Raw genomic sequence first — 25,931 nt, 5'->3', positions numbered from 1 at the left:
TTCTAATAGACCAATGAAGAAAAGGGATGGAGAAGGCTTTTGAAAAGGCTGTAATTTTAGCTGAGGAAGTCTCAATTTTATTCTTCTGAATATAAAGAATGAAGTATAGTGTACGTAGTTCAATGTGTTTTTATGGGAAGAATTGCATATAATATTGATTCCCTATCAAATCCATGGTGGTCATTTAAGGTCTATTATACACAAGGTACAAAGTACTAGTTAGGTACTGAGAGAGTGATGAGAAAATAGGTCCTTTGCCAGACCTCATGGAGCTTACATTTTACTGAAGAAGGAGAATATTAAATAATTGCCCAGTTTACTAACCATCTGAAAGATGATGAGCAATCATCTGATAAGATAGAGAATAATCAGTGTAGAGATAGGGGCTGAAGGTGACTGATGTTCACATAGAAAGGCAGGTTTTTTTTTTTTTTTTTTTTTTTTTTTTTAGAAAGGCAGGTTAATAAGAGATTACGGTGGTCAAGAGCAGGTGGTATTGTGAGCTTGTACTGTAGTGTGGCTGGGAAAATGGGACATAAGGGCACAGGTAGAAAACAGATTTAGGAGGAGGATGCAAACATAACTTCTGGATCCCAGGCTTGTACAACTAGTATGTAGATTCATCATATGGCGAAAGAGAACACCAGTGGGGGCCTGCGTTTGAGGGCAAATATATTCTAAGTTAAGTTTTAAACATGTTGAGGATCCTGTAAGACATCTCAGGGAGAAGTGACACTGTCTGCTGGATGTATAGTGCAAGCCTAGAACTGAGTGATGAGGTCTTGGCTACAGTTATAAATTTGAGACTTCGCGACCTCTAGAGACTATCTGATGCCAGAGAAGTGCATGAGTTTGCTCAAGGAGAGAGCATTCTTTTTTTTTTTTTCTTTTTCTTTTTTTTTTTTTTTTTTTAGGAGAGAGCATTCTTGCAATTGAAGCACACAACCATGCCCTTCATTACTACCACCAACCCATCCTCATCATTGTCACTGGGTAGTGTTTATGTAATCCTCTAAATAATTAAAAGCTTACAAGTAATTTAATGTTTGTTCTCATTTAATACCATTTTATTTTATAGCTTGATCTTGCCTGAGGACATATACTGTAATATTGGTTGCTAATGACTGAGATGTATTTAGCCTCAAAATCAAACTTTAAATGCTTGGTTAAGACTTTTATTATTTCTTCATTTTCAGCTCCATGTTGACTGGGCTTTTTGGGGCCTCAGCAGGTACCATCTTTGTTTATGGAAAAGATCTCAAAACAGACTTACACACTGTACGGAAGAACATGGGTGTCTGCATGCAGCACGATGTCTTGTTTAGTTACCTCACTACCAAAGAACACCTGCTCTTATATGGCTCCATCAAAGTTCCTCACTGGACTAAAAAGCAGCTGCATGAGGAAGTAAAAAGGTCAGTTATAGGAGCAACCAGGAAGTGCATTGGTAAGGCCTCTCAAAATGAGGTCAAGCCACGGTAATCCAATAGGAACGTTTGATCACAAAACAACTGATTCTTAGTTTCTCTATTTTTCTGGCACTGTATACATATATCACTATCTTCACCAGCCAGCTATTACACTGAAACTGTTTAACTCTCTTCATCTCAGGCTACCATATTGCCCTAAATCCTCTGTTTCTAATGGCTACTATACTGTAACCCGTCCCCATCTTACTTCTGATGTCATTTCCATCTACTCTCCCCCAATTCACTATGCTCTAGGAACACTGGCCAAGCCACATGCTGGCTTACACTCCAGCCAAAGGACTTCTCACTTACTGTTTCCTCTATGTAGAGCAGCCTTCTCCAGACACAGTTTGACTCACTCTTCCACTTTCCTGGTCTCTGATCAAATGTCACCTTCTTTGAGGGGATGACCATATATAAAATAGATGCTTAAAATAGCATGCCCTAAGCCACTCCTTATCTCATGTACCCTGCTTTATGTATTTTTTTATTGCACTTGTCACCACCTGGAAAATTATAAACTTACTTGGGAAGATGTTTCTTGGCTGAATTTTATCCACATCTGTCCTAATACATACATATACTAGGACCTAATCTCCTATTAGGAATATTATTTTCTCACTACTTTTCTCCAGCAGCTAAAACATGGTCTGGCACAAAATAGGCCCTCCATAAATTTTTTTCAAATAAACAAAAAATGAGTCATATATCCCCTGTGTTTTCTGGGTAATAATTTTGTGCCTCCAACTAGATGATAAACAATAAAAAAAAAATCTATATCATGAGTCCTCAACAGTTTATTGTACCTTGCTGAGCACATAATAGTTGCTTAATAAAGACCTATTACATAAAATGCTTATTGTATTTTTCAATATTCAAATATTTTTTGTCAAAAATAACCACCATACATTATTTTTGAAGGACGCTAAAAGATACTGGACTATATAGCCATCGTCATAAGAGAGTTGGAACATTGTCAGGAGGAATGAAGAGGAAGTTATCCATATCTATAGCTCTTATTGGTGGATCTCGGGTGGTCATTTTGGATGAACCATCCACTGGAGTTGATCCATGTTCTCGCCGAAGTATATGGGATGTTATATCCAAGAACAAAACTGGTATGAGTACTTTCTTATAAGTTTGCACCCAGAAGTCATAATTTGCCCTTTGGGATGCATGCAACCCAATTTACGACTTTTCTGTTTAGAAGCCCTGTTAAGAGTCTCAGACAGGGTCTTCCCCTTCCCAGGTCTTCTCTTCCCACCACTAAATTTCTGGATCCGTTAGTTAATATCCATGTAGTTGAGCACTGTGAACTGATCACTTCACTGACCTTTTTGAGAGCATGCACATCTGATAGAAGTCCCACATTCTGCCTCCAGCTTAGAATCTAATTAGAGATACCAAACATACACAAACGAAAATAAACTGAAAACAGACTAAACAAGTGCTAACAGGATGTGAAGCAAAGAAGCAATCAAACTGGAGTGCATTAATCAGAGAAGAATATTCAAAAAGTCTTTAAAATTATTGCTTCTTCATAGTGAGGAGAGGGTGGGGGGGAGAGACAGAGAGAAAAACTGAAAATGAAGACAAGGGAGCAAACTAAGGAAGGAGTCACTAATGCACACACTCCAAAGGATGGACATTTAGCCCTACAGCACAACAAATGCTTATTCGCTGCCAACGTAGAAGAAAACAGCCCTGGATATTTAGTAATATCCCTTCTGAATTTCTCTTTGTTTATTTTGAAAGCTCCTTCTAGTCATTCTTTCGGTTTGCTCATAAAACATGCCTCTTCTCCTCATAAATCATGGGATTTACTTGGGCTAACTCTGTAGATCTTAGAAACTGTGTCTTCATTTTTCATCCTCTGTTGTTCTCCTCTGTATTTTTAAGCCAGAACAATCATTCTGTCGACGCACCACTTGGACGAAGCCGAAGTGCTGAGTGACCGTATCGCCTTCCTGGAACAGGGTGGACTGCGCTGCTGTGGGTCACCTTTTTACCTCAAGGAAGCATTTGGGGATGGGTATCACCTCACACTCACCAAGAAAAAGGTTTGTAAGGGAGAAAATGCAAGTCAGTTATAGGGTCATAAATTAATTTTTGTGTGAAATGGACGCCGAATCTCTCCAACTTTATTAATTGCTAAAAATCATCATTAATATGTTAGTCTCATGTTTCTCAAACTTGAGGGAGCGTCAGAACACCTGGAGGTATCTGTTAAACCTAGATTTCTGGCCTCACCCCAAGAGTCTCTGATTCAGTAGGTCTGGGGTGGAGCTCCAGAATTGACTACATTTCTAACAAGGGCCCAGGTGATGCTGATGCTTCGGGTTGCTAACTTTGTTAACAAAAGGATCTATATCCTCAGATTACTGATAGAGAATCAGCCTTTTAGTTTCCCTAGCATTTCAGTCTATAAGGCTAAAAATTAGATTTTTTGCATTAAAGCAAATAAAGAAAATATGCAGTTGTGTATTCACCTTCTGATCAGTACCTCTCAAGTGGCAATGTGAAGATTAACTCAGGCCAGTGATGCTTTGAAATCTTTGAAGAATGGCAGTGCTGAATAAGAACCCCTGTTCCACCTAAAAATAGCATATGATTATCAATACTGTGCAGATGTGTATGCCATTAGGTAGGCTTTGACTACAGCCATTTATTTTACATCTGAACATCCTGATGTGACTTCCAAATAAAAAGTAGTTTATTATTAAAAAAAGTAGTTTATTATTATATTCATTAATTCATTAAGAAATGTGTGTATTATGTATGTATTACGCTTCTGTGTGTGACCAGGGCACTATTCTAGGCCCTTGGGATTATAGCAGTGAACTGATGATATTAAAATCTCTACCCTCGTGGAGTTTATATTCTAATAGAGAGTGGAGAATTCAGATAATACCATTGATAAGTGTATTATTAAGTGTATTAGCAGGTGGTAAATGCTGTGGGTAGAAATAAGGAAAGGAGGGGGAATAGGGAATGCTGAGTGGTGCCGATTTAGGTAGGGTGGAAGAGAAAGGGTCTCTGAGATGATGACAGTTGAGCCAGGAGTTGGGGCTTGGGAGAGAAGGAGCCATGTCACTATCTGGGGGCAAAGAGACCACAGTTGAGAAGGCCCGAGGAGGGTGTGGCTGAGTTCACCACATTGATAACACTAAGAGGCTGCTGAGGCTGGATTGGGGCAGATGAGGGCCGTGAGTAGTGGGCAGTGCGGCTGGAGAAGGGACAGGGGAGGCGGGAGAATGAAGCCAATAGAATAGTAACTTTTAGACAGCTCTAGAGACCCCCGCAGGACAGGGAGCCATTGGAGGAGGGATGTGTCATCGGACTCAGGTCTGGGTGGTTTGAAAAAATCTCTCCATCCCCTGATTAGGGCCCTTGGGTGCCACCAGAGTGTAGGGACAAGGGAGTGGTAACCTCTGTTTTTGTCCCTAGAGTCCAAATCTAAGTGCAAATACAACATGCGACACGATGGCTGTGACAGCAATGATCCGATCACATCTCGCTGAAGCCTACCTCAAGGAGGACATCGGGGGAGAGCTTGTGTATGTGCTTCCTCCATTTAGCACCAAAGTCTCTGGGGCATACCTGTCACTCCTGAGGGCGCTGGACAATGGCATGGGTGACCTCAACATCGGGTGCTACGGCATTTCAGATACCACTGTGGAAGAGGTGTGTTTCTTCTTTTCTTGAAGCTGATATACCTTATTGTTCCCTTAGAATAAATATGCAGTTCTTTTAAAATGAGAAAAGAAATAAATAAACATTTCCAGAAAATCTTATAACTATCTCAAAACCATTCTTAAACAAACATGTTTATCCAATTAGAGAACGCATATCTTTCACGTACCAAAACACTTACTTAGGGGGGTAGGGGATGAGTGAAACAGGGGAAGGGACTTAAGAGATACAGACTTCCAGATAAGTCACAGAGATGAAAGGTACAGCATAGAGAATGTACTCAGTAATATTTGATAACATTGTATGGTTAAAAATGTTCACTTAAACTCGCTGTCAGAAATATTCACTTAAAGTCACACTTACTTGTCTCAGTAAATGTGATAAAAATTCAAAAATCAAAATTGAGCTTAGAAGTTAGAAAGGACATACATGTTTTGTGTTAATGAAGTGTTCTGATTTCTCTTTTTAGGTCTTTCTGAACTTGACTAAAGAGTCACAAAAAAATAGTAGTATGAGTCTTGAGCACTTAACACAAAAGAAAATTGGAAATCCCAGTACCAACGGCATCTCAACTCCTGATGATTTATCTGTGAGCAGCAGCAATTTCACAGACAGAGATGGTATTAATCTAATGTGCATATTTTGCTTAATTCCAATAAATGACATAAATGAGAAAATCACAGGACAAAGTTCAGCTTCACATTTTCTTTTTAAATTCAAAAAGAATAAAGAAAAATAAGCTTTTTTTAATATGCCAAGTATTTATTAAACAAAATCAAATTCTCTATTTCAAAAATATATTGAAGAGCGTGAAAGAACTTGCTTGTTAGGGTCGTGATGCATATTCCTGATACCCACCAGAAGTCACTTTCAAGACGTTTCTTACTACAGTTTTAGATTTGTGTTCAACAAGTTAAAATCTTTCCTGTAATTGGTGCTGTTCAGCAATGGACAGTTAGTTACCTTGCAAGATAGCTGACTCGTTGCTTATTAAACATTCAGCAAAGAAGTCTTCGAAAAAAAAGTTATAAGAAAAGAGTTATCACTCTTTATGGGGCCTCATTGGAAAACATGTCTAATCTTTCCCTTCTGTGAACAATTCAGGTGCTGAGAAAATTCTGACTCTGAGAAAATGCTTTTGGGGGATGGTCTTAGTTTTGATGAAGTCGGACTCCATGGCTAAGAATCTATAATAATAGTTTCCCCCCAATTCTTCAGACAAGATATGTTTCAAAAATCGTGCTTCTTGATATGACTTTGAGGAATTGACCTCCTTTGAACCTCACTTTTATCCTCTCTTATTCTCTTTCTGACAGTTAATTTATGCCTTTGGAAACACTATTTACTTAAGGAAGCATATAGTAGAATGATGTATAAATTATGGAATAGTCATTTCAACAGTTTGCTTAACTTGGAAAAAATCTCTAGGAATAGAACTTTTAATTAAACATTTGCCTGGCTCTAAAACTTAGAAAAGATCATCTCTGATGTTTGCATAGTTCTGGAACTTGGGAGTCTCATTTGTCCTCTGCCATATTCCTCACTTATCATCTTTTGGGGAATATAATTGTTGAGCCCATGGAATTGAGGACTTTGATTAGAAAGTGGTCATCTGCCTCAGGATGTAAATGTTATGTATTTGCCTCTGCATTTGTCTCATAATTTGAAACTATTCTTCAGTCAAAATGTTTCCCTCATTGACATTATCTTTTAGAAAGCACATTTGCTCCATTTGATACACCTGTAAGTCATCCACATGTAATTTCTCAAGAAACAGAAAAGCATACTAATTAACTTAAAATATTCAGCTCCTTCTACAATTCCCCTTTGCAGAGATATGAGTTTGCATTTAAACTTGTTCACTCTGTTTAATTGGAATTCATTTTAAATTAAGCAGCTTTGTATTTTTCCTTATCAGCTAAATGAAGATCATGATTTTTTGTGCTGCATAATTTGTGATAGAGAATTAAAAATATCCACAGAGTTGACGGTCATCTTATCACATTAGAGGAGTGCTTGGCAGCAGGCCCTTGGAGAGAATATTATATTTTTAGAGGAGGCTATAGAATTATCAGTTGTAAGAGTACCATTGAGGAAGCAGCCGTTTATGGCCTCCACAGCTACTCATGCTCAGAAGTCAGGGGATTTTTCTCTGCACCTGAAGAACATTTCAGGGTGGTAGGGGTAGCATAGACATTTTTTTTCCAATGAGGTTTCTTTTGTGATTATAGTGGTAAAAATGGAGTTTTGAAATGCCATATAAAATCGGTCCAAATTTCTGAAGAGAATGTAATGATTGAGTGTTTGAACTAGAATCACACTTTGGAGGAGACCATTTCCCTTTTCCCAAGTGGAAGATGAATTCACTGGACCTCCCATTAGAATGAGAGCCAGTTAGACTTATAATCACTAAGTTACCCACAGAGGATTAAGTTCTTAGACAAGGCAGATGTTTTGGTTGCCATTTATGTTTTTTAAATTTTATTTTATTTATTTTTTATCTTTTTTTAATCTGTAGTTATTTGTTGTATTAGTTTACATCCTATTAGTTTCAGGTGTTGGTTTCTGTTTATCTTATTTGAATTCAGTCTCTCAATGGAAGCTATCTCTTGAATATTAGTAATTAGCAATACATACCAACCAGGCATTGAGACTTTGGAGCTTGGGGACAACATTCATTTGCCAAATTATAGATCTCTCACTCTGACGTGTAAAACGACTGTGTATATAACTAATAATGTTTTGTGTATAGTGGTTTATAATTCACAAAGCACTTTTACATACAGCTCTATGACATGGAGAGGCTTGGGCCCAATGTTAAAAAAGAAAGAGCTGAGCCTCAAATCAGAACCTTCAAAATACAAGCTATTCCTGCCATATCACATTATACTATCTATCCATGGTTTTTGAAGTTACTTTGTTAGGTGATTTACCAGTGTTTCCGAGAACCATATTATCAAATCTCTCTCTCTCTCTGTCTCTCTCTCTCTCTCTTTCTCTCTCTCTTTCTCCCTCTCTCTCTCTCTCTCTCCAACTCTATGCCCCCCCTTTTTTTTTAATCAGACAAAATCCTGACAAGAGGAGAGAGGTTGGGTGGTTTTGATCTGTTACTGAAGAAGATCATGGCTATCCTCATTAAGAGGTTCCACCACACACGCAGGAACTGGAAAGGTATCATTGCTCAGGTTATCCTCCCCATCGTCTTTGTCACCACTGCCATGGGCCTTGGCACACTGAGAAACTCCAGCAACAGTTATCCAGAGATCCAGATCTCCCCATCTCTCTACGGTACCTCTGAGCAGACAGCCTTCTATGCGTAAGTTTCTTTCCTTTAAAACCTCTCCCCAGCCTCCCTCCAGAGGAGTGAGTGCGCCTCCGTGACTGCCTGCAATGCTGGAGGATAAAGAATTGTGAGGTGCTGTTCCTGATTCTACCAAAGGAATGGACAGTTTGATTTATTGCAATATGACATTTCTATTGCCAACAAATAACTTTTTAAGAGTTTTTGTGTTTGTCCAAAAGCAAAGTTATAGCAGGTTTTTATCTTTAATGACTAGACTTTAATCAAGAAAGCCAGGTTAGGTGGCTTCCCAATCTGTTGTAATATATAGCAAAGAATTTGTTAACAGCCTCACAAGTATTAGATAGTAAGGTCAGAATTCTCCATAATATAATATTACATATATACAGTAGGTGATCACTAAATGCATGTGATGATTAGGAGAATAACAAGGCAGCCAAAGAGGGAGTTGTGCTGATTTTTTTTCCACGATACTTTTTTTTTTTCCTGATACTGAGTCTCAGGTTTTTAAGAAGACTATCCCATAGACAACATATTTTATTTTTCCAAAATATTCATGAGCATGACTTGAATATAGAAGACTAGTGGAAGATCAAGAATGTGTTCCTTTCCTTTAACATTACAGGAATTCTCACCCAAGCACACAAGGCCTGGTCTCAGCAATGTGGAACTTCCCTGGCATCGACAACATGTGTTTGAACATCAGTGATCCGTAAGTGGTTCTTGGGTTTCTTTTTTTTCTTTTTCTTCTCTTGACACTCCAGTTTGTGTGTGTACATGTACAGGCGTGTGTGTGTGTGTGTGTGTGTGTGTGTGTATGAATAGGTATGTGCTGGGGGCTGGGATTTCTCCCCCCTAAGAAAAATCTGAATTGAACAGATTTTCTCTCTCCCGTCTAGCTCATTCCATGTCTATGCTCTCCTGTAATAATAAACATGAAGGCCTGTCTAACTTGTAGAGTTCTCTTATGTACCTATTTCCATTTACAATCACAGCAACCCTGTGAATTATTAACCCTATTTTTAACTGAAACTTATACAGACTGAGATTCTTGTCTAAAAAAAAATCTAGATTGTAAGTCAATCGGCTAAAACTAAGGCACAAGTCTTCTGAGTCCAATCTCTGTCTTTGCTCCATGTAGTATTGCCTATTTCAACTTCCAAGATATGGTACACAGTGCATGTGAACCTGACATTGGTGCACTAGTTTGCTAAAGTATCACCTTCCTGTCAGAGGACAGGATGAAAGAGCAAAGAAAGGCATCAAAAAACCCCATCTGGCCACATTAAAACAATTCAGTGAGCTTTGGTTCAACACTGTTCGATCAATAAGTGCTCTCTCTTATCCCTCGTAAAATGTCAGATCATTTGAAAATGGTAGTATAATGTATATTTGAGTTATGAAAAACCAGTAGACTGTACCTAAGACTGTACACCTGAATTTAATACCAAATACTCACTTATATATTCATACATAAACATGAGAACACACACACATCACTTTAATAACATTTTTATTTGCAGAAGGTGTTTAAAGAAAGGCAGTCTGGAAAAATGGAACACCAGTGGGGAGCCTGTCACTAATTTTGGTGTTTGCTCCTGCTCAGAAAATATTCAGGTAAGATGGAATTCCATTCCAGTGAAGTAGGAAAAAGAAAGGAATAAATATTGAAACTTGAAAGATCCATCCAGGTTACCAAAGAGTCAGTATAATTTCATTTTATGGAAGCTAGTAGCTCAGAGACGTGGAGCGGGGCAGCTCAAAAATATTGCCTTTGAACTTCAGGTCACTGTCTTAAATCCATCTCAGAACAAATTTCCAAAGGCAGGTAATTCTATGACAATCTTTGTGGAAACCAACTAAAAATGAATTTTTGGTCTCAGTTCAGTTCTAACCAGAAAGCTCTATGTTTCAGACAACAAAGCCACCATAAGTGTCACATTTGAAAACAGAGTGAGACTGTCCATTTGATGGTCAGCTATGAAGTCAATAATGTGCAAGTCCAGAACAGAACTTCATTTGTCTCTAAGGTGTACCTCCAGGATGCAAGAAAAATCCATGTCCTGATAGAAACAGAAAAGATTGTCCAACCATCCCTTATGCCATCTGTATTTTATAGATACCTTACTCTTCTAGACCTATCAATGCCACATACTTTTAAGAAAACCAAATTCACTGGGGAAATGAAAGACTGTTGAAGAGGTCACTGTTAGTTTCTAAGAGGGACTCTGTTGTCAACTTACTTCCCCAAAGGAGAGGAATCTAGCAACATTTTCTTAACAGCATTGTATCATTGAAACTTTTAGAATGAAAATGTTTTCTGTAAATGCAACCTATTTTTGTGTTCTCATGCAAGATAATTACTAACAATAAAAGCTGGGATCGCATAAGCATCTTTAGAAAATCCTTGCAAATTTCAATACCAGTCTTACCTAGTACTCAGAGAGTTCTAATCCCTCATCTGATTTAGCTAATTTCTGAAATTCATTATCTATTTTCTTTAGTTCACACTAAGAGTCAAATGGTTAAGCATCTGCCTTGAGCTCAGGTCATGATCTCAGGGTCCTGGGATTGAGCACCCCTCCCCCAGTTGGGCTTCCTGCTCAGTGGGGAGCCTACTTCTCCCTCTCCTGTTACCCCTGCTTGTTCTCTCTCTCTGTCAAATAAATAAATAAATAATATATATATGTGTACGTATATATATACATATATATTTATATAAATTGGAATTAGATAAATTTCATTAATCAAAGGGAAAAATAAGAGAGTCAAAGCAAGAAAGAGACTTTTTAATTATAGAACAATTGATGTTTATGAGAGAGGGTGGGGGGATGGATGAAATAGGTGATGAGGATTAAGGAGCTCACTTGCTGTGATGAGCACAGGGTGACATATGGAAGTGTTGAATATATTGTAGGCCTGAAACAAATATAACATTGTATATTAACTAACTGGAATTAAAAACTTTTAAAAAATAGAAGTAAATCACTAAATATGTATATAAAACATTTGACAGTACCTAATAATGCTGAAGATATACATACCCTAGGGCCAGCAATTCCATTTGTATTGTATTCCCATCAGAGGCGTGAATGTGTTCATCAAGAGGCATATGCTAGGTATTCATAGCACTACTGTTCGTAATAGCCACTCAGATTCCCACCAACATTAGAGTGGATAAATCGAATGTAATACATTTTCACACTGGAATTCTATATACAGCAAAATGAGAATGATTGATCTACAACTACACATATTATATGGAGAATTCTCACAAAGGAATGATGCGTAGAAAAAAAAAAGGAATGATGAGTGGAAAAAGTCAAATACAAGGGAGTATATACCATATGATTCTGTTTATATAATGTACAGAAACAGACTAAACTATTCTGTGCTGGGTACTTTGGGAGTAGTCCTTGCATTGTTATGTTTTCTGATCTGGTTTCTGGTTATATGAGTGTGTTCAGTTTGTCAAAATGTATCAAGCAGCATACCTATATGTGCTCTTCTGTTTATTTAATTCAACAAAAGATTAAAGCCAGATAATTACATTCATAAGAGTGTCTCTAATTGTAGAACCAGTAGCATTCTTTAAGTGTGATCTAATTGTTCATCTGATTTGATGTAAGAGGAAATTCGGCATTCGTTTTTTAGAGCAACTTTATGATCTCAGTACACACATGTGGTGCTAGCCTTAGCCTCTGGGGCATCATGTGAAAGGATGGAAGGAGAAACTGGAAAAATACTAGGATTCTCCCAACTAAACCCTATGTCACAGAAGCATGGGTAACTTCAGTGAAAACTTAAGAAAGCTTATGAGCATAAAAATAAGTGGTTAAAACCAAGCTGTGAAGTTGGTTAATAGTAATGTACCAACGCATTTAATTTTGACAAATGTACAATGGCAGTAATGTAAGATGCTAACAATGGGGGAACTAGGTAAAGGGTATACAGAGACTCTCAGTATTAAATTTGCAATATATGTGTGTGCATATATAGACATATATAAGCAACTTTACAATATATATAAACTTTATTTTGGAATAACTTTACATTTGCATGTGTAAAGATTAGATTTAAATTTATTTAAAACTAAGTTATTTAGATATACGTAAACATGAGCTCTGAAACCCAGGTTTGGTACCTTAAAAATAATACAACACAAACTTCACTGCTGTCACCTGAGAACTTTATGTCCATTAATGTTATCTTTACAAATCCAGGCAAACAATTTTTCTTTCCTGTGAATTATTAAGGGAATTTTGAGTCATCCTAACATTATTCTCCATGCATATCAAACTTGTTTAGTACAGTAAAAAGAAAATTGCACATTGGTTAACTTGTATTCTTTTTGGCTTCAAATGAGTCCTAAGCATATGTATATGCTCTATATAAATAATAATTATTCTAATTTCTTGGAATAGGAAGATGCCTTCCTTTTCAATGCTCTTCAGAGTCAGAAGACAGTCCTATAACACTCTACCTGTTGCAGCAGTAGACAAATCATGAGACCGAAGCTCCTTGACATTGTCTGTTTGATTTGCAAAGCATCAGTCAGAACTTAATTTTTAACTTTATTTTTCAGGAGTGTCCTAAATTTAACTACTCTCCACCGCATAGAAGAACTTATTCTTCTCAAATAATTTACAACCTCACTGGACACCGCTTAGAAAATTATCTTATATCAACTGCTAATGAATTTATGCAAAAAAGGTAAAAATATTCTACTTATAGCATATTAATTTAGCATACCTTGCTTTCAAATTTTTTAATGGCAACCGCCTTATATAACCTTGAAACAATAGATGAAAATTTCCGGGGTGCCTGGGTGGCTCAGTTGGTTGTGTCTGACTCTTGGTTTCGGCTCAGGTCATGACCTCAGAGTCTTGAGATCAAGCCCCATGTCATGCTCCCCACTCAGCAGGGAGTCTGCCTCTCTCCCTCTTCCTCTATCCCTCCCCTCGGTCATGCTGTCTTGCTTGCTTGCTTTCTTTAAAATAAACAAATCCTTAAAAAAAATAGATGAAAATTTCTATTGGCTATTTACTTGGTTAAATTCTCTATTTTAGGGCAGCCCGGGTGGCTCAGTGGTTTAGCACTGCCTTCAGTCCAGGACATGATCCTGGGGACCCGGGATCGAGTCCCACGTCGGGCTCCCTGCATGGAGCCTGCTTCTCCCTCTGCCTGTGTCTCTGCCTCTCTCTCTCTGTGTCTCTCATAAGTTAATAAATAAAATCTTTTTTAAAAATTCTCTATTTTATCAAGAGTCTTATGTATTAAAATTTCTTTAAAAAATATCAGTCTCTCAAAAAAAAAATTTCAGTCTCTCAAATTAAGACTCATTTTAGGAAATTGAGAAGCACTGGAGTTTCTTTAGGCCACAAAGACATATTGTTAAACTTGTACGTTTTTTCTTTCTTGAAGCAAAATTGTTTATTGGCTAGATTACACCAATTTGGAGAGTTTTAAGGCATGGCTTTAGGTGACAGTTGGCCTATCTCAAATTTAGATTATGATATCTGTATTGGAATAAAATGTGTCCATGTGTAGTAAGGCCACAGGCTTGTACCTAAGCCACCTAAAGGTTTGCTGTGGATGTAAGGTTGGTAGGCTTGTATTTGGGATACCGTGAACGGACCTGGAGGAGATTCTATACTAAATGAAATAAACCAGAAAGGCAGATACTGCATGATCCCACTTATATATGGGATTTGAATAGTCAGACTCACAAAGCAGAAAGTAGAATGGTGGTTGCCATGGTCTGGGGGTAGCAGAAAATGGGAAAATGTGGTTAAGGGCCACAAAGTTTCAGTTATGCAAGATGAATAGATTCTGGAAAGCTAATCTATAGCAATGTGACTGCACTTAACAATACTGTATTGTAGACTTGAAATTTGGTAAAAGGATGGATCTTAAGAGTTCTCACCACACACACAAACACACATATACATGCATGCATGTGCACACTAAAAGAAAATGGTAACTAAAAAAAAAAAAAAAAAAAAACAAACAAACAAACAAAAAAAATTGAAAATGGTAACTGTGAGGTGATGGACATTTTAATTAGCTTGATTGTGATTATTTCACAGTGTACACAGGTATCAAAATATCAAGTTGTGTGCTCTGAATACATACAATTTTTATTTGTCAGTTATACCTCAAATAAAGCAGGGGCAGGGGGAGTTGGTCATTTTGCAATAGCTACTATTTCCTCCATCTCTTCCCTCTTTTATTTCTCAATGTACATAAATGACTGATATTCACTAAAATAATTAGAAACTACATATAAGAGAAGGAAAAAGGAATCTCTGTCTAGATATAACCACTATTGACTATATATCCTTCCAGAAATTTTCTAGATACAGATACATGTAAATATTTTCAACAAAATGAGGTTTATTATTAAAAACATTTTTAACCTACTTTTTAAAAAGTAGACAATATACTGTAGTGTTCTTTGCATGTCAAAAATACAGCTCTATAGTATCACATTTAGGATGATAGTCACAAGTAGTCTAGTATGACTGTGCCATTATTTATTTAACCCAAATCTAATATGGGACATTTAATCTATTCTTAAAATTACTGCTTGGATTTTTTAAATCCACTTTTTATTTTTAAGAGACTATAACTGACAAGTGCCAGGCAATTATATAGGCACAATTCACCTTCAAATACCAGGAAGAGAAAGTATAACACCAGGGGACAAGCTAGAGGGAAAAGTCTGGAGAATCGAAGAAAACAGCCATTTGAAAAAAGATGAGAACTGATCTTATATCCCTTTAGTATTAAGTCACTTCTTTAAAAAGGATTTTTTTAAGGGCTAAAGTATTCTAAATGTTGAGATCATGCATGATCCAGTTAAGTTTGAAAGAATTGGTTAGATTACAGATCACTTATTTTCAGAATGATTACTCTACATTTGCAATTGTTTAAAGGAATTTTTTACTTCTAATAATGTACACTTTAAATAATGTGCACTTTAGATTAAAATGTAGAAAAGAAATCAATAAAAATGAAAATATTCATCACGCAGTATTTCATACTTTACGTGTTCCTAATGGAAAGAAAACATTGAAACCTCAGTTAAACATTTTAGATCCAAAAAAATTTTTTAGATCTATTTATGACTATTTTCTCCATTAAAACAAATATAAATTTTGTTATTCTTTATAGATATGGAGGTTGGAGTTTTGGACTGCCTTTGACTAAAGACCTTCGTTTTGATATAACAGAAGTTCCTGCCAATAGAACACTTGCTAAGGTAAATCATAACCTTTCTTCTGGGATGTCATACAAATGAGAATGTGAACTTGAAATGCTCAAGCATTTTCATGAGGTAGAAACAAAACATGCGTGCAATCAAGCTGAGCAGCTGTTTGACATGATGCTTTTCCTGTAGCACTGGGGTTCCAGTCCTGTGTATTTGCCCCAGGGAAACATAGATACAAAAGCACCAAGATACATATACAAAAATTTACATAGTAGTGTTTCTCATATGAGCCAAAAACACAACCCCAAATGTCTATATACAGTAGCATAAATGAATTGTTGTGTATTCCAGTAGAACTTTCAACAATGAAATGAGCTCAGTTCCCTGCAAGCAGGTAAATATCTCAAACATTATTAATAAGCAAAAGAAAAAACAAAAAGAAACACTTAACCATGATTGCATTTACTGTAAACTTTAAGAGTTGGCAAAACTCAACCATATTGTCTAGAGACAGTATTATAATTTTGAGGGACACAGAGAATCCTAAGAAGACATTCTGGATGCTGGCAATTTTTGTTCCTCAACACGAGTGATAGTTCAATGGGTATACTCTTTTTATAATTTTTTGTTAAACTATACATTAATGTTTTATCCTTTTTTCTTTATATATGTTTTATATTTGTTTATCCTTGTTTCTTACAGACCTGGATACTTAACAGAATTTGATGGAGATAAATATTCCTGTAGGCTTTCTTTCTTTCTTTCTTTCTTTCTTTCTTTCTTTCTTTCTTTCTTTCTTTCTTTCTTTCTTTCTTTCTTTCTTTCTTTTTTAACCTTTATATCATACCTATGCTTTCAAAAAGCTAGAGTCATGCATATATTATCTATGTAGTCTTAGGAATTTTAAATTATCCTTCACATACTTCTCATTTGGTGATGAAACATATATAGACTTGGGGGAAGTGGAGAAATTAATATTTATTTAGTGTCTGTGATAAGCCAAGCACTGATAACCTGTTATACAAACTACCTGACTACATCCTCACAACATTCCTATGAGATAGATATCATATGGCCTATTTTAACCGATTTTTATAGGGTCATGTAAAAAGTAGACAGTAGGGGCACCTGGGTGGTTCAGTCAATTAACTGTCTGCCTTCAGCTCAGGTCATGATCTCAGGGTCCTGGGATGGAGCCCCACTTTGGGCTCCCTGCTCAGCCAGGAGTCTGCTTCTCCTTCTGCCCCTCCCCAGCCTAAATAAATAAATAAAATCTTTTTTTAAAAAAGTAGACAGCAAGGCAGCCCCAGTGGCGCAGCGGTTTAGCGCCGCCTGCAGCCCAGGTCGTGATCCTGGAGACCCTGGATCGAGTCCCACGTCAGGCTCTCTGTATGATGCCTGCTTCTCCCTCTGCCTGTGTCTCTACCTCTCTCTCTCTCTCTCTCTGTCTCTATGAATAAATAAATAAAATCTTTTTTTTAATTTTTATTTATGATAGTCACAGAGAGAGAGAAAGAGAGGCAGAGACAAAGGCAGAGGGAGAAGCAGGCTCCATGCACCGGGAGCCCGACGTGGGATTCGATTCCGGGTCTCCAGGATCACGCCCTGGGCCAAAGGCAGGCGCCAAACCGCTGCGTCACCCAGGGATCCCAATAAATAAAATCTTTAAAAAAAAAAAAAAAGTAGACAATAGTGTTGGAGATTTGAATGTCCTTGACCTGCCATTTGTTCTTTTTCTTCCTCTCTCCACACACAGAGTAAACATTCTTGCATAAACAAAGAGTTCTAATGTCAAATATGTTTTCTCTTGTAATTTTAAATTATCAACAGGGTTTCCTGAATTGAAGCACACCAGTATTTTAAGTCCCTCTGTTTTTGTTTTTTTTGTTGTTGTTGTTGTTTTTTTGTTGTTTTTTTTTTATGATAGTCACAGAGAGAGAGAGAGAGAGGCAGAGACATAGGCAGAGGGAGAAGCAGGCTCCATGCACCAGGAGCCCAACATGGGATTCGATCCCAGGTCTCCAGGATCGCTCCCTGGGCCAAAGGCAGGCGCCAAACCTCTGCGCCACCCAGGGATCCCCAAGTCCCTCTGTTTTTGACAGAGAAGATAAAGTAACTCACTTCTTTGTGGGTTATAAGTAGGGATGGAAAGTTGGTGTAGGAATTTCAAGGTTACCAGTCTTGTTGCTAAGGACACAATGTTTGTGTATATATTTAATGTCTTTGTACAGACTGGCCCAGATGCCATTTGTTGTTGTTTTTGATATTATTATTGAGAATGTTTTAGCTCTAGCCCCAGAATCCCGGTAGACTAGTCACAGAGATGGAGATATTAACAATTTCCACAGTTTATTTCAAGCTTTGCCTATGCAGAAGATACAGAATAACTAACTAATAACTTAGTGCTATCACACAGGAAAAGAAAAAAACTATTTTCCCAATCTCTGCCCATCTTTAAATTGGAAACGTAGAGGTCTGTGGTCAACACTCTGGGGAATGGTTCTCATCTTCCAAGATAAAATAAGTTATTGGGAAATTGGTGCTCTGATTTTAAATATAAATTCTGTGGGCTATCAGATGTATAAGCAGCCTAATTTATTTTAACACAATACTGATCTTGCCCTCTTTTGGAATTTAACAGGTATGGTATGATCCAGAAGGCTATCACTCACTTCCAGCTTACCTCAACAGCTTGAATAATTTCCTCCTGCGAGTTAACATGTCAAAATACGATGCTGCCCGACACGGTAAAGTTACTTACACAGAAGCTTCTCATACTGCAACTTTTGCCTCTCTCCATATAAAAATGCATGTTAGGTTCCGTTTCTTCCAGGTATTTTATGGTATCTAAATCACAGATCTTTAAAAGAAATCTAAAAGTAGTAACTACCACCAGATGGAACATTCTGGATAATCTCCTTAACTTTGAGTTAATTTAGTTTCCTCATTTATCAAGTCAGGATAATAATGCTTACTTCATCCTTATTTCTGGTCTCACATCTAGTAGCTGTAACTCCTACAAAAACATTTTATTACTATTTGCTTGTATATAGGCTAAGAAATTTAAAATAATTAAATGTTAATAAATCTAAACATAAAGCTGGAAATTTTATAATAAAACGTTCTACACTGACCCAAACTGTTACCATTAATGAAACAATTGCCATAATATGTGCTCTATATGAAATATTACTAATCCTTACAGCCTTTTGGGATGAACATTACTGTTCCCTACTGTTATTCTTCTGGGGCTCCAAAGTGGGATTTGAACCCAAGTCTGTCTGGTTCCTGTCTCATCATTTTTCTAATATTTCTCTGGACTCAGCTAGGTTTCCTTCAGTTGAATTTCCCAGGAGACATCCACCTAGTTTTCAAAACAGGGTTTGGGATTTGAAAGAGACTGATTTATTTTTTTCTAATTTGATTACTGTTCATCAAACCATTTCATCTTCTTAAGCCTGCTCAAAATATTTTTCATACCGATCCTAAAAATTAATAATAATAAAGATGAAGAAGAATGAGTAAGCTATTTCCTGGCCAAGACTGAGTTTCTAGCCTAATAAACAGACTAACAGCCTATTAAATAGGAGACCAGACACAACATATCTTCCAGAAATGCCAACCTCTGTTTTTCCTTCATTTCCTTACTGGGATGCAAAATAGTGTGTGCTGGATGTTCTGGTACTTGTAGAAGCGGTATTTCTAGAAGTAATTATAGAGTCAAATCCTCCATTCTAGCAAGAGAATCTTTCGGTCTTCATTTTAGAGAGAAGAGTATTTTTTCCCAATTGCTTTGGCATTTTCCTAGCGGGAGGGACCATGAAGAAAAGAACAAGACTAATAAACGGTCCTTAAATCTGGAGCATCAATAAAGAGCATAGTCAAAAGAGGCCAATTAAATTCAGTAGTGACTGAACCCAGACAAGTTTAACATAACCTGGTTTGAAATACAATTGAACACTTGACTTTTGGTAGGATGTCTTCATCAGAACAAAGGATGTTTGTTTCTGTGACAGATAATGAAAGTATGAGTGCTAGAAATGTGAGGTAGATGAGAACAAGAAACCAATGCCACTTTTGAAGACTCAGCTTTTGAAACCTGTGTACAGGTTTCATATAATTATTATTAGTATTCTTTGCCAAGACCGAAGCAATCCGAATCACACTGGATTCTAACAGGCTTATTGTGGCTCCACCACTATATTTTTTAAGTTACAGAATTTAAAGAATTAAGAATTTTGGAACATAAACTTTGTATTGATCCTAAAAGGAAATTTGTATTTTAGGTTTAAAAATAAGGCTTAGTTTGAATTATATAGCTATTTTTATTAATTTCTCTTGTGTAAACTCAAGAAGGTGGTAGCTTTTCACTTTCTCAGGAAGGAGTTTGATTTTCTTCAAAGAAGAAATCATGTTACCCTAAAATACTTTTATAGTTTTGTAACCCATGTAAGGCGTCTGCCATGGTAATATGGTCTTTAAAAATCAACTCAATTACTCTCATGCCACCTCCCTCCCCCTACAACACTAGCTGTTTTAAAGACATGTTTGTTGAATTCTGCATGAATTGGTATTTTGTTTTAGCTGTAAAATTGATTTTCTTTGAATTCTAACATTGCTAGTAAATATCTTTTAATTAGTTTTCCTTTGCCATGTCAATATCTATTATTTCCATGGAGTTCCCTTTAGTGGTTAATTTAACATGAAAAGTCTGTTTTTCTCAAGCGATATAGGTCTAACAAATATTCTACGACTAGGCTCTTTTCCAAACATACTGACACGTTGTCCCTCCACTGACATGTTCGTTCTGTCCCTTTATTGCATTAGTACCAGTGATCAATGGGAAGCATCTCATTTTAGTTTGATAACTACAGAGACAACAGAAACAGATAATGTATTACTTTTAATGTAATTGCATATGGGGGGAAATCATTAGAATTTTAAGATTCAGTTTGACTTAATAAGTATTCATTGACTGATCACTGTACTCAAGACATTATACTGGATGCTATAGAACCCAGAGAAGATTTCCATATACATCCTTACGCCTAATGCATTTACTTGATCTTTCTGCTAAAAATATGTATAAAACAATTGGTTCAGCAGCATTTTTCAGAGTGGAGTAAATGCATTTGCAAAGATTCCCCTGGTGATATAGAGTAGTTCTTGATTCTGAAATACAAAGCAGAAAAAAAGAAATGTTTTCCCCCTGCCTATATTATAATTCAGCAATAAGGTTTAAGTAAGGCCCCAAGGAAAACTGAATCTCAGTAAAAAAATTTAAAAAATAAATAAAAAAAGAGAGAGAGAGAGAGACCATTAATTTACACAAAAGATAGGGAAAGTACATTCCCCCAATGATGTGATTAAAGTTATACACCACATTGATTGTTGTTAGTTTGTTTTGCTCTAATTGTATATTTTTAACATGTAAAAATTTCAGAATTCAACCTCAAAATATATTACATTCTACTTAATAAAAATTATAAATTTGAGTTAATGGGAAGAATATAACTTTAGAATAATTTATATTTGGCTGCTGTGAAGGGTCTTAATATCCTGACATAATAAACATATACTAAATGAGCAGTGAGAAAGTTCTTGCTCAGCTTAGAACTCTATAAAAAACAGATGTTTAAGGGTAAGCCTCATTGTCATCCCCTCCCATTCTTACCCAAAGTTACTCAGACTGTATAGACTTTGCTTTCACACTGTGGTCTCTAGGGAAACTGCTGCCAGCCACCTATTTTGACTATTGCTAACTATAGCTATCAGCATCCTCTGATAAGTGGAGGAAAGAACCTTGCTTCTAATACAGAAACTATAACTGACTATGGGACATCCCAATAACTTAGAATTGTATTGGATATAAGTGACTAGTTTTTCAGAGACAACTAGTTTCTCTGAATTCTCTTGGAGATTTATGTCTCCATGAAAATCCCTCAGGGATGGCTGAAACCCCCAAGCCTTACCCTGATAGAGTTCTGGAACAATTGTTATCTTGGAAGTAGTGAAAAAGGAGGAATCTTCTAGGGCTACAGTATTTTCCCAACTAAAGACAATAAAGAGGGATGGGGGTGGCTAATGTTCTTTAGATGCTTCTCATATAATTGGTCTAAATACTAATACAGTAAGTGCTACTGAAATGCCAGTTGTGGCACTTCGGTGGCTCAACTGGGTTGGGTGTCTGCCTTCAGCTCGGGTCATGATCTCAGGGTCCTGAGATCAAGCCCCACATCAGGTTCTGTGCTCAGCATGGAGTCTGCTTCTCCCCTCTCCCTCTGTGTGTGCTCTCTCAAATAAATAAATAAAATCTTAAAAAAAAAATTACAAACATGATTAGGTGGAGAGAACAAAACGGAAAACAAAAATGTAATAGAGGGGAAATGCTATATAAGAAGGGGAAATTTCTTGCCTCTTTCTCCAAAATTCCATACACAACGTGAAAAACATTTGTTTTCTTTTTATGTGAGTGACACTAACTTTATGGCATTGATGAGATTGGGGAGGGGGGTTGGATAATTTTCCTTTCAAATAGTATCCCCAAAGTAAAATTATAGCATAAGGAGGAAAGTATTATGTATTAGCCATCCAAAAATTGGTGTTTCTGAATATCTACTAATGAAAAGAGCTGTCTCTCCTTTCAGGCATCATCATGTATAGCCATCCTTATCCAGGAGTGCAAGACCAAGAACAAGCCACGTAAGTAGAAATATCTGGCATGACTCCTTACTCCTTGGCATAGTCAAGCCTCTGTATAAAGTACTATAATTGGAAATCACAGTTGTATCTGAATGAATGTCAATCTAGGAGAGCTGTTAATACAAGTCACTGACTGGGATAAAAAGAAGTTTCTGAGAGTCTGTACAGTGAGGTTGCCAAGTGAGTTTGCTGACTATAGAATCAGAATCTGCTGCTTTTATAAGTCAAGTGCATAAGTGCTTTATCATTTCAATTTCCTTGCATAGCATTTAAGTACTATTTCTGTGCTCAGAACCGTATATGCCTTGCATACACTCAGTAACTCATAGAGACCGAGGTTTGTTGTTGTTTCTTTTATATATATATATCAAATATCCCTAGTCAATTTAGATGCACTAGAGCTATATTTATCCAGGGTCATAGCCGAGTCATGTAGAGGATATTATCTGGCTGCCTTGCAGGAAGACTTATTTGTGTCAGAGCCAACCAAGTCTTATACCGTTTCGTTGATGGTTTTGGTCATGAATCTTTCTGAAAGGAAAAGAGTTCCAAAAACTTATGTATGCTTTCCTCTTCCTGTTGCTCACTACAGAATGAGCAGCTTAATCGATATTTTAGTGGCACTCTCCATCCTGATGGGCTACTCTGTCACTACTGCCAGCTTTGTCACCTATGTTGTAAGGGAGCATCAGACCAAAGCCAAGCAGCTGCAGCACATTTCAGGCATCGGCGTGACATGCTACTGGGTCACAAACTTTATTTATGACATGGTGAGTAGCTTGTATCATTGCAGGAAACACAGGATTGATTTGGGGAGAAGACATCAGTTTTAGGGGCACCTGCGTGGCTCAGCTGGTTGAGTGTCCACCTCTTAGTTTCAGCTCAGGTCATGATTTTCAGGGTTGTGAGATGGAGTCCCATGTCAGGCTCCACACTCAGAGAGGAGTCTGCTTAAGGTTCCCTCTCTCCCTCCCTCCTCCACTCACTCATATTCTCTCTCTCTCTCTCTCTCTCTCAAAATAAATAAATAAATAAATCTTAAAAAAAAGAATACATTAGTTTTATTTGCCCTATTTTGTTCAGATTATTACAAATCAGTAAATTAAGGAAAAATAATTTGCATCAATGTTACAGTCAATTCCATAGTTAGAGGAAAGATCCACCTCTCCTCATATCAATGGTCTAAGGACCATCCATATCAAATTCCCCAGGACATTTATTGAAATGCAGATTCCTGGGCCCCACTCCAGACCTACTAGTTCTATATCTTGGGAGTGGAGCCAGGATATACGTTTTTAACAAAATCCTTTAAGTGATTTTATGCATACTAAAGTTTGAGAGCCACTACTCTGGAGAAATAGAAGTTAGCAAAATAGCCTTGTCCAATGGTCCCAGATAATCAAGCTTCTAAAAATTTAATCAACCAATAGTAAAAACTTTGAAGTAGCATTCCCTGATGAGTGACATATTAGAGAAAATAAGCTGGGATGATACAGGATGAACTTCATTGACAGCTCTCTCAGTTGCATAAAATGGTCCCAAAGTCCAAATGGTTTTGTTGACTCCAAATGTACCCATATTGGCGAAAAGCCCAGGATGTGGTATGCATTTGCCTGGTGATTATGGCAGAATTGTCTGAGTTGCTGTATAGATCATTGTCTTGAAGAGCTGGAGAGTAATTAACTGCATATCCACTTTGTTAATGTATCCAGTGGGGTCTGAAATGCATTTGTTGAAGAAGTCAAATCTAAAAGAATTGGTAATGACTCCTCTGGACTAATAGGAGCTTTAATGCCAAGAAAGCTTAAAGTACACATTTCTGTGAAGGGCTCCTTACTACTTAGATTTTGTTGTCATCTGTCTTGTGCTTCTTCCAATTTAAGAGATTCCCCTACACACACACCCAAATTAAATTATCATCTCCTTCATAGTGTGCATCTTGCTGCAACCTGCACAGCATTTAATATTTCTGTTTGTCAATAAAACACTGAGTTCTTTGTTCATATACCCGTGATTCCAAGAATGTGCAGAACCCACTGCCCTGCTGCTTTACACAGAGTGGCTCACACTGATAACCAAGCCTTAGAAATCAACCACCTGAGAGTGTTCCAGCATTCAAAATGAAATCAATACTTTGAGGACCGAATCTAATACCAAGACACCCGACTGTCTTATCTTTCTTACTGCACCTCTGTCACTGAATGATCCCCAGTCTCAAAGCCTGGAGGCATGAACACCAGGGACTCCATGTACATTTATAAAGATGGAGCCTGGCTTGACCTTATATTTCAGGAAACAAAATCTAGAGTGAAATCAGTGTAAAATGAGCTGAACATTGCAAGGAATGGGAACATATACAAAAACTCATTCCTTAACATATGTCAAGGTCAACTTATTATAGTTTTAACTAGATGGGCTATTGATGTTTTTGGGAAAATATTTGCCATATATTAAGCCTTGTTTTACATGCTCCCCTCCCCCAGGCCTTCTACTTGGTGCCTGTGGCATTTTCAATTGGTGTCATTGCAATTTTCAAGTTACCTGCCTTCTACAGTGGAAACAACCTCGGTGCTGTATCTCTCCTACTTCTGCTGTTTGGGTAAGCTGCTGTGAAAGAATGAACAGAATTAAGTGTTCCTAGGCACAGAACCTAAATCTCATTAGTTAATTTACAATTATCTTGGGGTTTCAGAAGCCATGAAACGTGCTAGTCCACAGTTTGTAAAATACAATACTTCTGAAAATGAATACCATTGTCATTAATAGTAATATATAACATTAATAAGTACTTACAAGGTATCAAGTGTCATGCTTAGCAATCTACATATGTAATTTAATTTACATAAAAATGGATGTTTTAGAATGGTCAGCAAAATGTGTGTACATGTAAGGATTTATGTATTGACAAATCATGAGTATATGTAGCATAAGGTATGTGTACCATGTATATTTTATTTTATTTTATTTTTAAAGATTTTATTTACTCATTGATGAGAGACACACAGAGAGAGAGAGAGAAAAAGAGAGAGGCAGAGACACAGACAGAGGGAGAAACAGGCCCCATGCAGGGAGCCCAATATGGGACTCAATCCCAGGACTCCAGGATCACGCCCTGGGCCAAAGGCAGGCGCTTAACTGCTGAGCCACCCAGAGATCCTCTTTATTTATATTTTTATAGATATCTAACACACACAGTATTATGTCTGCATTAGAGGGCAATGCAGGTAGTACAGGTTGATATAATTAGTGCTCAGCATAGCAGTTCTGTCTGCCTAAATGCTTGGGTAGTATCCATTGGCTTCACAATGTAGCTGATGAAGGATGATTTTGTCTCTAGTTCTTCTTCATAACCAGAAAGGTTGCTCTAATGTTTGCTCATAGGACATCCAGCTTCTGAGCAATCCCTGTCTGCTTAGCTAGCTTACAATAATGTCATTATTTTTCCTCAGCATTAAATTATAAGATTTATATTGATTAAATCTTATTTCTGAGAAAACAAACAAAAACTTCCCTGGGTAGGATGAAACCATCTCTAGAAGGAATCACTTTGTAG

General features: G+C 37.0%; 1 protein-coding gene across 2 annotated transcripts in view; it reads left to right on the top strand.

Annotated features, from left to right (window-relative positions):
* ABCA12 (ATP binding cassette subfamily A member 12) overlaps positions 1 to 25,931 on the top strand; it is a 169,760-nt gene that overhangs the window by 125,644 nt on the left and 18,185 nt on the right. For both annotated transcript variants that reach the window (XR_004812608.2, XM_025441906.3), the window contains exons 29-42: positions 1,197 to 1,415; positions 2,391 to 2,587; positions 3,369 to 3,529; positions 4,917 to 5,153; positions 5,632 to 5,782; positions 8,226 to 8,478; positions 9,089 to 9,175; positions 9,987 to 10,080; positions 13,049 to 13,176; positions 15,640 to 15,727; positions 18,318 to 18,423; positions 22,324 to 22,378; positions 22,971 to 23,148; positions 24,862 to 24,977. Coding sequence is in view for 1 of the 2 variants with exons in the window: in XM_025441906.3 (XP_025297691.1) it covers positions 1,197 to 1,415; positions 2,391 to 2,587; positions 3,369 to 3,529; positions 4,917 to 5,153; positions 5,632 to 5,782; positions 8,226 to 8,478; positions 9,089 to 9,175; positions 9,987 to 10,080; positions 13,049 to 13,176; positions 15,640 to 15,727; positions 18,318 to 18,423; positions 22,324 to 22,378; positions 22,971 to 23,148; positions 24,862 to 24,977 (2,070 nt within the window). In the remaining variant the exon portion in view is untranslated. The remainder of the gene's footprint in view (positions 1 to 1,196; positions 1,416 to 2,390; positions 2,588 to 3,368; positions 3,530 to 4,916; positions 5,154 to 5,631; positions 5,783 to 8,225; positions 8,479 to 9,088; positions 9,176 to 9,986; positions 10,081 to 13,048; positions 13,177 to 15,639; positions 15,728 to 18,317; positions 18,424 to 22,323; positions 22,379 to 22,970; positions 23,149 to 24,861; positions 24,978 to 25,931) is intronic.

The sequence above is a fragment of the Canis lupus genome, chromosome 37 (assembly GCF_003254725.2).
Source record: "Canis lupus dingo isolate Sandy chromosome 37, ASM325472v2, whole genome shotgun sequence".
Classification (NCBI taxonomy): domain Eukaryota; kingdom Metazoa; phylum Chordata; class Mammalia; order Carnivora; family Canidae; genus Canis; species Canis lupus.
This window is presented reverse-complemented; position numbering and strand designations above follow the sequence as displayed.